Source organism: Phymastichus coffea, unplaced genomic scaffold (genome assembly GCF_024137745.1).
Source record: "Phymastichus coffea isolate CEN01 unplaced genomic scaffold, Cenicafe_Pcof_1.1 PCOF00072, whole genome shotgun sequence".
NCBI lineage: Eukaryota > Metazoa > Arthropoda > Insecta > Hymenoptera > Eulophidae > Phymastichus > Phymastichus coffea.
This window is the reverse complement of record NW_026706883.1, coordinates 1,160,592-1,172,820: the sequence shown is the minus strand read 5'-3', so window position 1 is coordinate 1,172,820 and position 12,229 is coordinate 1,160,592. Positions and strand designations below refer to the sequence as shown.

Below are 12,229 nucleotides of genomic sequence, written 5' to 3'. Positions count from 1 at the left end.
GCTTATTATACATGTGCTATTGTTTATATATGTAATGTATTTATTGATTTTTACTCTGTTAATTTTTTGGAGACAATTGCCGTTTTTCATGGCTCTTCACTTTTATTTTTCATTGTAGTATAATTAACAAGTTTGACAAACACCTTTGACAGAGGTATAATAAATTGAATATTTTTTTATACAGTGTCTCCAAATTTACCTTCTGATATGACACGATGAAAGAGTTACAAAGTAGCTGTCGATCTCCGGTCACATCAATTAACGGATCAGATTCAGGAGCTCATATAGAAGGGCGTCTTTTAGAAATTATGACAAATCACCTTCACATATATGCGAGCCACAACAACAATTGACAAAATTTGACAACTCCCATTCGCAAAAAGTTAATCACCATTAACAATTCCAAATATTTGGAATACAAAAATTTTATTATTTTTCTTTAATAATTAATCACTTTAGATGTAATTCATATTTCGTGACAAAAATTAAAAACCGACGCATCTGGTTCTTTTTCCTAATGATCTGCTCAGCTTCGGGAGAAAAGCACTTACTGGGTTAAAAAGTTGTGACAAGGTTCTATATTTATGCATTCAAATCTTTAATTTCTCTGGTGAGAGCCTCCAGGGCGGTAAAGTAGATTTGTTAATATTTAAACAATGCTCATTCAAGGAAAAAATCGAAAATCGCACGCATTGCATGTCATTATCATCGGAATTACCACGAGAGGCAGTCTCCGCCGTTCAGCCGATGATCAAACCAGCTTTCTCGTAAACAGCTAAGACTGTCGACAAGTAGTAGTATTCAAATTGCTCCGTTTCAACTCTCATCTCTCATCTCTCTGGTGCGTCATGTTCCTCCATTCTGATTCTGATTATAGGTACTGAATAACAATCCACCAATTGGCCTCCAACACTCTGTGCGCGGACCGCCCTAATTCACTACACTGCTCTTTTCGGATTCGTCAGAAGTTTCATGGAGGGGATAACTCCGTACAACTAAATTCTACCATAAGAGCGTAAGAGATAGCTGAAAACTAATTTGAAAGACAGTACTTGAGTGGGGGACTCCGTAGTTCTAAGAGTATAAATTAGAGACAGTTTGAGAGCAGTGGCATCAATTTTCGCGGTTTTTCTAAAAATGTCTGAACAAGGAAAGGGAGGAAATGGAATTGGAAAAGGTGGCATGAAGCGTCATCGCAAAGTAATGGATGACAACATCCAGGGTATCACCAAGCCCTCTATCCGTCGTTTGTCCCGTCGTGGTGGAGTCAAGTGCATCTCTAGCTTGGTCTACGAAGAGGCACGCAAAGTTCTTCAGGCTTTCCTGGAAAACATTATGCGTGATATTATCACCTACACTAAGCATGCCAAGAGAAAAACTGTCACCACCATGGACGTCGTCTACGATATGAAACGTCAAGAGCGCACTCTGCGGTTTTAAGGGTAAAATTTCTCATTGTCATTTAAAACAAATCAGCCCTTTTCAGGACCACAAAAATTCTCAAACGTATGTTCAAACCCCTCGCCTCTGTTTTTGTTATTCTTCTGGTCCAAAACAAAACTGCTACAACATTTTCAGTGGTTTAAAAAAATGTATATAGGGTTACTACCACTGTCCTAATTTTTTTTTATTTTTAGGTGATTCTTGGTGACTATCAGAAATCAATAATTTCTCAGTCTCTTCTGTATGATTGGGAGCTCTATCACGTTTTCGTTTACCGATGTAAAATATGGTCTACTTTTTCTCGAGTCTAGTAGTTGTAGAAAAGTTTTTTATTATAGTAATAACTTTCGCGACGATTCTCCCTTTTAATAGCAAAATCACTCGCAATCATTACAACTTAAAGCTTCCTCTGTAGTAGTTTTTATCTTTGTAGTACCAATCTATATTTTCAATAGAAAAATTGTTTTCATTTTTTAAATCATAGTTGAATTTTACATACTTGCCAGGTGACTTAAAAACTCGAGTTTATGGCGATACTTCGTTGTTTCTAGAATTAGAAGTCCTTTTAGATACATTATTTTTGAAGTTTTTATTTTATTGTTTTTTTGTTGGGGCTTTTTTATCAATTATATAGCAATCAGGTATTTTTTTACTCCAACATCGAGGACATTTTTGGTTCGTCTACCTTTGTTTGGTTCTTCATTTTTATATGTACTAACGTTTTTCAAACGCCTATTTGGAATAGTTGATGTGATCTTTTTTAATGTCTCGAATACACGGCGAGTGTCTTCAAATAATACCAAGACCGTGGAACCCCACGGAATTCGTTGTGATTCCTAGATCATGTACTAAAGCTTGGTAAAAGCCAAGTTTGACCTTCGTTTTGCCCCTACAAAAAATAAATTGAATACAGAAATTTACATTTAATTGAAAATGATGGTTAATATTGTAAATATCGTTAATTAAATTTATCCTACCCAAGACACTTGTTTTACTTAACGTTATCGATCGCGCCATTTATTTGTATATATTATAAAGGTAAAACACTTTTCACTATTGTAATCAGTATATAAGAATTTATTAAATTGTGTTATCTACGACTCTCAGTATTATTGCGTCTTGATTGCGTTTTGATTCAAATTTTATGTTTTTATAAAACAAAATTATGCAGATATATTCACCAATTCATTAGTGAAACAATAACCGATTCGCTACTGGAGATTAAGAGTAAAAAGTATGCTAAGAAAAAAAGAGAGAAAAAACAATTCTGTACATCGCAAAATGCAAAATTAAAAAAAAGCGCGCTTGCATCGGGGAAGAAGTTGGCAGTGTAAAAGAAACATATGCAGTGCGCATGACACCAGCGAAAAAAAGCTGCATAGCGCCAACCGAAGCACAAATCCTCGGCAGTGTACTGCGGTGTCGCCTGGTAGCAGGCGCCGCGACTCCGTTTGTGTTTCTCTTTCCCCCCCCCCCCCCCCCCCCTCTCTGGTTCTCTGCGCCGCGCCGTGTTTCTCCGCTTTCAACGCATTCTCCGCGATTCTCCAAAGAAATCGACGATCATGTACGCTCTGGACGAAGGTAAAAGTCGATTATTCTTTGTTATTGACATGAATGTGTACTTTTCTTTTTAACGTGCGTCATTGCAAGATGGGATCTAAACTTAGAAGTTTTCTCTCGAGTTAACCCAATTTGAATTGTGTATGACAAAAGAATATCTATATTAGTGCGCCTATATATAGAAAACGTCGGACTAAGAAAAATAGTTGCGAATCGATCGTTAATACGTGAACAATGTATTGCTAATTGTTGCGTTTTTTGCGATACATTTTTTGCGCATTCAATAAATTCACATAAAAATGTCAATGAATACTGGATTAATTAATATTTTGAAATACATTTAAAACTGTTCAATTATTACAAACTATTATAGAAAATTAAAAGATTTTTTTAAATTATTTGTGCATGTACTTAAGTATCTAAGGAGTTTTAAGAAAAGCAATACATAGTCAATTACATTTGTTAAAGCAAAAATTGAAAAATTTCGCAGATCAATGCGAGGAGGAAGATTCAGGGGAGATTTCGTCGAAGCTATGGCAAGAGGCATGTTGGATCGTAATAAACGCTTATTTCGACGAGAAAGGTTTGGTGCGACAGCAATTGGACAGTTTCGACGAATTCATCGAGATGTCGATCCAACGTATTGTCGAGGATTCACCGGCAATCGAGCTGCAAGCCGAGGCACAACATCGTAGCGGTGAGATCGAAATACCTACGAAACATGTGGTAAAGTTCGAGCAAATTTATCTATCCAAACCAACTCATTGGGAGAAGGATGGCGCTCCTTCGCCGATGATGCCGAACGAAGCGCGACTGAGGAATCTTACATACTCGGCTCCACTTTATGTGGATATCATCAAGACTGTTTACAAGGAAGGCGAAGAGCCTACAGGTAATTGATTTATTATTTTAAACAACATCTGATTCTATTGAATCGATTAAAAACACTCAGCTTTAGAGCAAAGTGTTGGGAAGCCGCCGAGTATTATTTATAGACTAGGCCGATGCTTAACCATTGGCATCGAACAATTTTCATGAAAACTCTTAAAAGTTAAGCGTATGCGCGGGTGTGTGTGTGTTTGTGTTGGTGTTGCAGAGACGCAGCATCAGAAAACCTTCATTGGCAAGATTCCAATAATGCTACGCTCGAAATATTGTTTGCTCTCGGGACTGTCAGATCGTGATTTGACAGAGCTCAACGAGTGTCCACTTGATCCTGGTGGTTACTTTATTATCAATGGCTCGGAAAAGGTTATTTTGTTTTCATTAAAAAATGACAAAAAAGAATAAATTACGCGATCTATTAATTTATTTTATTGTTGTTTAGGTGTTAATTGCTCAAGAAAAAATGGCAACCAATACGGTATACGTGTTCGCCATGAAAGACAGCAAGTACGCGTACAAAGCTGAAATACGATCGTGCTTGGAGCACAGCTCGCGGCCGGTGTCCACGCTTTGGATCAATATGATGTCCAAGAGTGGAGGTGTAAGTTTTATCGGTATTCCTTCACTGACTCTGTATTGATCGATTCATATTAACAATGGCTCTGAAAAATTACGCTTTATTCATTTTTTATTTGAATGCTTTATTACTCAAACCTTTTACCCAGACTAATTTTTTCTCTATTTTGCTTTTTATTACAACTACTATAATATCAAAGTAGAATCCAAAGCTTCAACTTAATGAGATAGTAACCAAATCTCTTATAAAATAAAACATTTCGTCTAACAGATGAGCAGCATCACATAAAATTATTGTTCTAGAACCTGAAGCTCACATCACTAAAATGTTATAAAAAATAATTTATTAAATTATCTATAGGCGATAAAGAAGTCATCGATAGGACAGCGCATCATTGCCATTCTGCCATACATTCACCAAGAGATTCCAATAATGATAGTATTTCGTGCGTTGGGCTTCGTTGCGGATCGTGACATACTTGAACACATAATCTACGATTTCGACGACCAGGAGATGATGGAAATGGTGAAACCCTCGCTGGACGAGGCTTTTGTTATTCAGGAACAGAACGTTGCGCTCAATTTCATTGGGAGTAGAGGTGCTCGACCTGGAGTCACCAAGGAACGACGAATCAAGTATGCAAGGGAAATTTTGCAGAAGGAGACCTTGCCGCACGTTGGTATTAGTGACTTTTGCGAAACGAAGAAGGCTTATTTTTTGGGTTACATGGTGCATCGACTGCTTTCCGCTTCGCTGGGTCGCCGAGAACTCGGTAAAAATAAAAAATAAACAAATATCAAATAATTTAAATGATATTAGTTTTCTAAATGCTTATTCTTTAACTCCAATATCTAGATGATCGCGATCATTATGGAAACAAGCGATTAGACTTGGCCGGTCCACTTTTAGCATTCTTGTTTCGCGGTTTATTTAAAAATTTGATGAAAGAAGTCCGACTGTACGCTCAGAAATTCATAGACAGAGGCAAGGACTTCAATCTTGAATTAGCTATCAAGACGAAGATCGTGACGGACGGTTTAAGGTACTCGTTGGCCACGGGAAACTGGGGTGATCAAAAGAAAGCTCATCAAGCGAGAGCTGGAGTTTCTCAAGTTTTGAACAGGTACAGACTTATGTTTCTTTTTTTTTTGCTTGTTTTAAGCGTAAATATTAAGAAGTATTGATATAATCAGGCTAACATTCGCCTCAACACTATCGCATTTACGTCGAGTGAACTCGCCAATCGGTCGGGACGGCAAACTGGCGCGACCTCGTCAATTACACAACACGCTATGGGGTATGTTGTGTCCTGCAGAAACACCGGAAGGTCAAGCCGTGGGTCTTGTCAAGAATCTCGCACTCATGGCTTACATCAGTGTAGGCTCGCAACCATCACCCATACTTGAGTTTCTCGAAGAATGGTCAATGGAAAATCTCGAAGAAATCGCGCCCACTGCTATTTCCGATGCAACCAAGATTTTCGTCAATGGATGCTGGGTTGGAATACACAGAGATCCTGATCAGCTGATGGATACGTTGAGGTAAGATTTTCATAAAATCTTTCATTAAAAATTATTCGGTTATAATCATTATTCACTGAAAATTATTATTATAAAATTAATCGATTATATTTTATTATATTCGTTAGGAAATTGAGAAGACAAATGGATATTATCGTCTCGGAAGTATCAATGGTAAGAGACATCCGGGATCGTGAAATACGAATTTACACAGATGCTGGACGAATCAGTAGGCCATTGCTAATCGTGGAAAACCAATTGCTACTGTTGAAAAAACGACATATCGAAATGCTGAAAGAACGAGAATACAGTAATGACGGGTACACATTTTTTTTTAGTTCGGTATTATATGAAATTTGAGTTAAAATGTTATGTTATAAATGATAGGTGGCAAGAATTAATAATGAGTGGCGTAGTCGAATATATAGACACACTCGAAGAAGAAACTGTGATGATCGCAATGTCACCCGAAGATCTGAAACAAGACAAAGAATACGCTTATTGTACGACTTATACGCATTGTGAAATTCATCCTGCAATGATTCTCGGCGTTTGCGCTTCTATCATTCCATTTCCCGATCATAATCAGAGCCCTAGGAATACTTATCAGGTATGTTTTTTTTTTTTCATAATATTGCATTGTTTTCAGTGAGCGGGATACTTTTATTTTCAATAGTAGTACAGACATGCATATAACCCTTAGCTATTGTATTTTACTATTTAGAATAAATGGCATTCAATGACGTGAATCATACTAATTAACAATTTTCTCAATGTGACTGCACTTGAGTTGAGTATTGAGATTGTATAATTGTAAGATAAATGGATCTACTAGGATAATTACGATTAAATTAGATAATTATTCAATTTCATTTACTCTATTTAAATTGAACTGCATTAACGCATTACTCTTGCAATTTTACTCACTCTATCCAACTTATACATTAGTCCGAGTAGAAAACATAATGCAATTTGATTAAATGTTTAGAGTGCCATGGGCAAGCAAGCGATGGGTGTCTACATAACGAATTATCACGTGCGTATGGACACATTAGCACACGTACTTTATTACCCACACAAACCTCTCGTGACCACACGTTCGATGGAGTACCTTCGCTTTCGCGAACTACCCGCTGGCATAAACAGCATAGTGGCCATACTGTGTTACACGGGCTACAATCAAGAGGACAGTATCATTTTGAACGCCAGCGCAGTGGAGAGAGGATACTTCCGCTCGGTGTTCTATCGCTCGTACAAGGATTCGGAAATGAAGAGACTTGGCGAGCAAGACGAGCAATTTGAGAAACCAAATAGAGCCAGCTGTCAGGGTGTACGTAATGCTATCTACGACAAATTGGACAACGACGGGATCATCTCGCCGGGAATCCGTGTGTCCGGCGATGATGTTATTATCGGCAAGACTATGACTCTGCCGGAATCTGAAGATGAGGTTGCTGGATGTTCTATTGTTTCGATTTACTGGTTCGTTACGCGACTAGATATTGATTTTTCCAAATACAGTTGGACAGCTCGACGAAGCGTTACACCAAGCGAGACTGCTCGACTTTCTTGCGCAACAGCGAGACTGGCATTGTGGACCAAGTGATGTTGACGCTCAACAGCGAGGGTTACAAGTTCTGCAAGATACGCGTAAGGAGTGTCCGAATACCGCAGATTGGCGATAAATTCGCTTCTCGCCATGGTCAAAAAGGCTCGTTCGTTAAACTGTTGATCTCTTAGAATTGGAAAAATTGATTAACCGCACTTTCACATTCGATAGGTACTTGCGGTATAATGTATCGACAGGAGGACATGCCATTCACTTGCGAGGGCATAACACCAGATTTGATAATAAATCCACATGCGATCCCATCACGTATGACGATCGGTCACTTGATCGAGTGTATCCAGGGTAAAGTTTCGGCGAATAAAGGTGAAATTGGCGATGCAACACCGTTCAACGATGCCGTTAATGTACAAAAAATTTCTACTCTACTCATGGAGTATGGATATCAATTGAGAGGTAACGAGGTCATGTATAACGGACATACTGGCAGGAAGATCAATGCCCAAGTGTTCCTCGGTCCTACGTACTATCAGAGGTTGAAGCACATGGTTGACGATAAGATTCATAGCAGAGCCAGGGGTCCTGTGCAGATTCTTGTAAGGCAGCCGATGGAGGGGAGAGCTAGGTCAGATAAATTCATTAAAAATATGTCTTTAAATGTTCCAACAAATAATGCTTATTTCTTAGGGATGGAGGATTGCGTTTTGGCGAGATGGAGCGCGATTGTCAAATCAGTCACGGTGCAGCACAGTTCTTAAAAGAGCGCCTTTTTGAGGTATCGGATCCTTACAGGATACACGTCTGTAACTTTTGCGGACTGATTGCTATAGCGAATCTCCGAAACCAAACATTCGAGTGCCGCGGATGTAAGAATAAAACTCAGATATCTCAAATCAGACTGCCATATGCGGCAAAGTTATTGTTCCAAGAACTGATGGCGATGAATATCGCACCTCGCCTTATGATTAATTAAGTAACTTAAACAGTATTTCGACTGTACGGTCTATATCAGACGAAAATATTTTTATATGTGATTATTAAGAATTTGAACGAAATTACGATATAAGACAGATTAATATTCTTGTACTGTTAAATTGTTTAAATATTAAAATATATTACGGTTCAAAGTTTGCAACTTCTGTATTATTCCTTATCATTGCAGAAAGATGCGATTTCGTTTTCTAGACGTAATAGCCTTTAGTATGAGTATAAAATTAATAATTTATTAAACATTTCACACACAAATGTTTCCTTTGAATAGAATATATGAATTTTAGGAATATTTACAATTCACGTGATTATAATACAACTTCGAAAAGTACTTCAGTACATTCGCATAAGTTTTAATTGCAAGTTAAGAGAATCACTGATGAGTCGCTCTAACATAACTGACGTCCAATACGCAAAACTTTGCCCTACATACTGGACAAGTACATTTAGAGGACAGCCACGTTTCTGGCATTGTATCGTCTTGTCTAGAGGCAAACCTACCAACCGTATAAGTTATGATTAGTAATTGTTAATTTTGTTAATACTTAGTCGTTAAACAAGCTTTACGAACCATTTAGCCATGCAATCGACGCACCACATTGGACGACAGTAGCACGAGACACAGGCGTTTGGAGATTCGTCTGGTTCTGTACTACACAATTTATTCAATTTTACATTAGAAACCACTTGCATGCAGCCTACACATTGATCCAGTTCCTAAAAAATAGTTAAAGTTTTAAATTATATTTTATAAGAAAAAAATTAATTAGTAGATGTATATTAAGCGTCTATTATTACTGCTGTACCTGGGAAGTTTCATACAGATGATTTTGAGCGATCTGATCTTTAAAAGTATCAATAAATCTTTCTAATAAAGTTCTATGAAATACCACACTATCAAGCACAGTAATAGGTCTGGACACTCTATCTTGTAAATCTTTGAAGTCCAATGCATTTAATCGAATGTTGAAAGCTGTCGCACCAGATCTGGTAGGCTTTACCTACAATTACAAATAGATATGTCAGTAATTCACAAATAAAAAGATAAGAAATTTTATGAAAAGTATTACTTCTATGTTAACATATTGAACTTCTCCTCTGGTAGTTGGTGATAAAGCATGAGTATCACTTTTATTAACAATTAAGGCTGTATCACTTTGGTGAGCAAAATACAATTTATAAGATGTAATTTTGATAATCCAATTATCTGTTACTACAACTTTTGTTATACTATTTGTATCAATAGATATTTTATCTACTCTGCAATAATAAGTTTAATTAATATAAAAATTATTCAACTACAATAAATTAGTTAGTATTCTTTTGTCTACCTTCGGAACTCTATATTGATATCAGAAGCAACAGTTGCCCATGTTGTATTATTATTACAATATACGGCAAGACTTTCAGCAATAGGATGTGAAGCCCAATCATCTAATGACCATTTTAAAATCTTTACTAGTGCATAAAGAGGACCGATAAGAGAACAGAGTGTGAGGACAAACCACCATGGATTATCATTTCCTAATAATATTTGAGCAGCATCATAATGTCTAGTAAAAACAAGTCCCAATAAATATCCTAAAATGTTAATTCGATAATTACAATTTGAGAAGAACAACAAAAAAATGTAATGTAATATTTGATTATTTGTTAATGTAACCTACAAAAGCTATATAAATACATGACTTTTTAAAATATTAAATCAATCAAAATAATTATTCAAATATTAACTACAATATATATACTCTAAATCTGAATTAAATAAATTTTTTTTATATTGTTTAAATACTACTTACCAAAAGGTATTAACGAATGAACAAGTAGAGTAGCAATACTCCGTTTTATATGATACTGTATGAAAAATTCATTTTCACTGCCCAAAAAATTAAAGAAAATGTTCTTGATTGTTAACCCAGCTGACACGAACTCAGTAGGTGGATAAATAACACAAAAAGATAGTAGAAAATACGTGAGGGTGTAATAAAAAAACGACGATGACATATTACTGACAGCCTACCAGATTTCGAAGTAAGCTAAACTATTACTTTAAAAGTAAATTTTAAGTGTAAATCGAAACTATTGACACTTTAACACTTATGCTGTTTCAAAAAATATCTTATTACCGTGCTTGATGTCAACATAGCATTCATTTTCAATCATCATCAGATACACCACAACGCAAACGCGTCATAAGTGTCGTGCGTTTAGTAGTTTAGTATACACATAAAACATAATCACAACTTTTTAGTTGCGCATGCGCATGAGCCAACCGAATGGTAATTTAGTATATCAATTTTAAAAATATTTTATTATAGGAATAAATAATTGTAGATACATACAATACTATGAATGGTTACATGTTCGTCTACATTGTACAGATCTTCTGAGAGCACTAAACTTTGACACTTTATATTTTGAACAACAAAGAATTTTATTTGAAGAATAAATGAAGTGTTACAATAACTCATCAAGTTGTAGCATGAATATGAGATATGTAACAGTTGTCGTCCAAATCTAAAATCATTTATTAATTATCCACGATGTTTATGATATTTTATTAATTTTTATAAATTGTACTTACATTTTGGAGTAGAGTTACATCTAGATTAAATAATCCGAAAATTGATGTTTTAAATTTCTGTTGTGATAAAATGATGATCAGTGTTTGCATCTAAAACATATAATTGTAAAAATGTTTGGAAAAATATGAGTTGCTACAATAAAATTTTGCAAAATAATCACTGGATATCTTTCAAATATAATCAACTTATACAAAATTCGATTAAAATAAAAAAAGGTCATTTATCATTCCGATTTAGTTCACACTGTCAATACAAAAATTCTTGCAACGATAAATATCATACGCAGTTTCATAAAGTTAGCATATTATAAAGAATTACAATATCTTTAGTAGTTTTTTCTATGTAAATTTCACGTGGAAATTTACTAATGATGTTAACTGTTTTAGTTGCCTAAAAAAATTATTTGTAAATGAAAGTATAATCTGACTTGGAAATTATTACAGAAATATTCTTACTTCGTCATAAGTCCAAACAGGTATGCTACAAGTGAATATTGCCGTTGTAGTACAAGTTAGTAGTCTGACCAAAGGAGCACATAACGTACAAGAATTAATACTATTTTTCTCTTTCTTTATGAAAAATTGACAGATTGCATGTGCCGATGAAACTGTATTGGTAAAATTGGTACAAAGCATCAAAAGTACTGGTAAACTTATAAACTTTGCGATCATATCACAAAAATTGGATAAATTAATGTGATGGTAACAAATGTTGCATAACTGAAAAATTTCGTATTTATATTTACGTATAGATTATTTATAATTGTGAATATAGTTGTTACATTACCTCTTGTGTAAGTATATTCGGTGTTTCAAAAGAATTTAATACTAAGGATCTATGGTTTTTCGATTCGTAAAAAAGCTGAGCTGTTGTATTCAAAGCTTTGTAACTTTCACGAGAATAATACATACATTCGATCAAAATTAAAGCTACATTAAAAGATACAATTGACGGAATATTATAAAAAAACCAAAATATAGTTTTTCTTTTTAAATCTTCGCAGACATCTAAAGCCAGTAATTGTGATGTTGTGGCAATGAAAAAAAGTATGTTACCAATGATAAAATGACTTTTTATTTGAAAAAAGACGCGCTTTGATCTA

The 12,229-nt window shown here is 35.4% G+C and overlaps 3 protein-coding genes across 4 annotated transcripts; 2 read left to right on the top strand and 1 right to left on the bottom strand.

Moving 5' to 3' along the window:
* Positions 1 to 1,137: 1,137 nt before the first annotated feature.
* LOC131667980 (histone H4 type VIII-like) lies at positions 1,138 to 1,440 on the top strand. The gene has a single exon (XM_058941766.1). It carries the CDS (start codon positions 1,138 to 1,140, stop codon positions 1,438 to 1,440), a length of 303 nt encoding a protein of 100 aa, XP_058797749.1.
* A 1,490-nt stretch (positions 1,441 to 2,930) lies between these two features.
* LOC131668008 (DNA-directed RNA polymerase II subunit RPB2-like) lies at positions 2,931 to 8,678 on the top strand. Of its 2 annotated transcripts, none has more exons than XM_058941815.1 (13): positions 2,931 to 3,024; positions 3,494 to 3,895; positions 4,100 to 4,254; positions 4,331 to 4,489; positions 4,826 to 5,237; positions 5,321 to 5,588; positions 5,659 to 6,006; positions 6,114 to 6,305; positions 6,373 to 6,595; positions 6,974 to 7,435; positions 7,507 to 7,696; positions 7,766 to 8,177; positions 8,240 to 8,678. In XM_058941815.1, exons 1-13 carry the CDS (start codon positions 3,006 to 3,008, stop codon positions 8,523 to 8,525), a joined length of 3,528 nt encoding a protein of 1,175 aa, XP_058797798.1. In that variant the 5' UTR covers positions 2,931 to 3,005; the 3' UTR covers positions 8,526 to 8,678. The 2 variants fall into 2 exon arrangements, with proteins under 2 accessions (XP_058797798.1, XP_058797799.1); XM_058941816.1 differs by lacking the exon at positions 2,931 to 3,024 and having other exon boundaries at positions 3,570 to 3,700; positions 3,778 to 3,895.
* Positions 8,679 to 8,900: 222 nt separating this feature from the next.
* On the bottom strand, positions 8,901 to 10,941 carry LOC131668016 (E3 ubiquitin-protein ligase TM129). Its single transcript, XM_058941825.1, has 6 exons — positions 10,342 to 10,941; positions 9,874 to 10,123; positions 9,613 to 9,802; positions 9,349 to 9,543; positions 9,114 to 9,259; positions 8,901 to 9,039 (listed from the first exon to the last, which is right to left on the bottom strand). Exons 1-6 carry the CDS (start codon positions 10,544 to 10,546, stop codon positions 8,916 to 8,918), a joined length of 1,110 nt encoding a protein of 369 aa, XP_058797808.1. The 5' UTR covers positions 10,547 to 10,941; the 3' UTR covers positions 8,901 to 8,915.
* Between the last annotated feature and the right edge of the window lie 1,288 nt (positions 10,942 to 12,229).

What these genes read in the sequence shown, in the direction of transcription:
- LOC131667980 (XM_058941766.1), top strand. Translation starts at nt 1,138, where the DNA reads ATGTCTGAACAAGGAAAGGGAGGAAATGGAATTGGAAAAGGTGGCATG.
- LOC131668008 (XM_058941815.1), top strand. An exon ending in TGATGTCCAAGAGTGGAGGT is followed by an intron (nt 4,490 to 4,825) that starts GTAAGTTTTATC and finishes AATTATCTATAG; the next exon opens with GCGATAAAGAAGTCATCGAT. An exon ending in TTCTCGCCATGGTCAAAAAG is followed by an intron (nt 7,697 to 7,765) that starts GCTCGTTCGTTA and finishes CACATTCGATAG; the next exon opens with GTACTTGCGGTATAATGTAT.
- LOC131668016 (XM_058941825.1), bottom strand. Translation starts at nt 10,546, where the DNA reads ATGTCATCGTCGTTTTTTTATTACACCCTCACGTATTTTCTACTATCT. An exon ending in ATCTGTATGAAACTTCCCAG is followed by an intron (nt 9,260 to 9,348) that starts GTACAGCAGTAA and finishes ACTATTTTTTAG; the next exon opens with GAACTGGATCAATGTGTAGG. An exon ending in GTCGATTGCATGGCTAAATG is followed by an intron (nt 9,040 to 9,113) that starts GTTCGTAAAGCT and finishes TACGGTTGGTAG; the next exon opens with GTTTGCCTCTAGACAAGACG.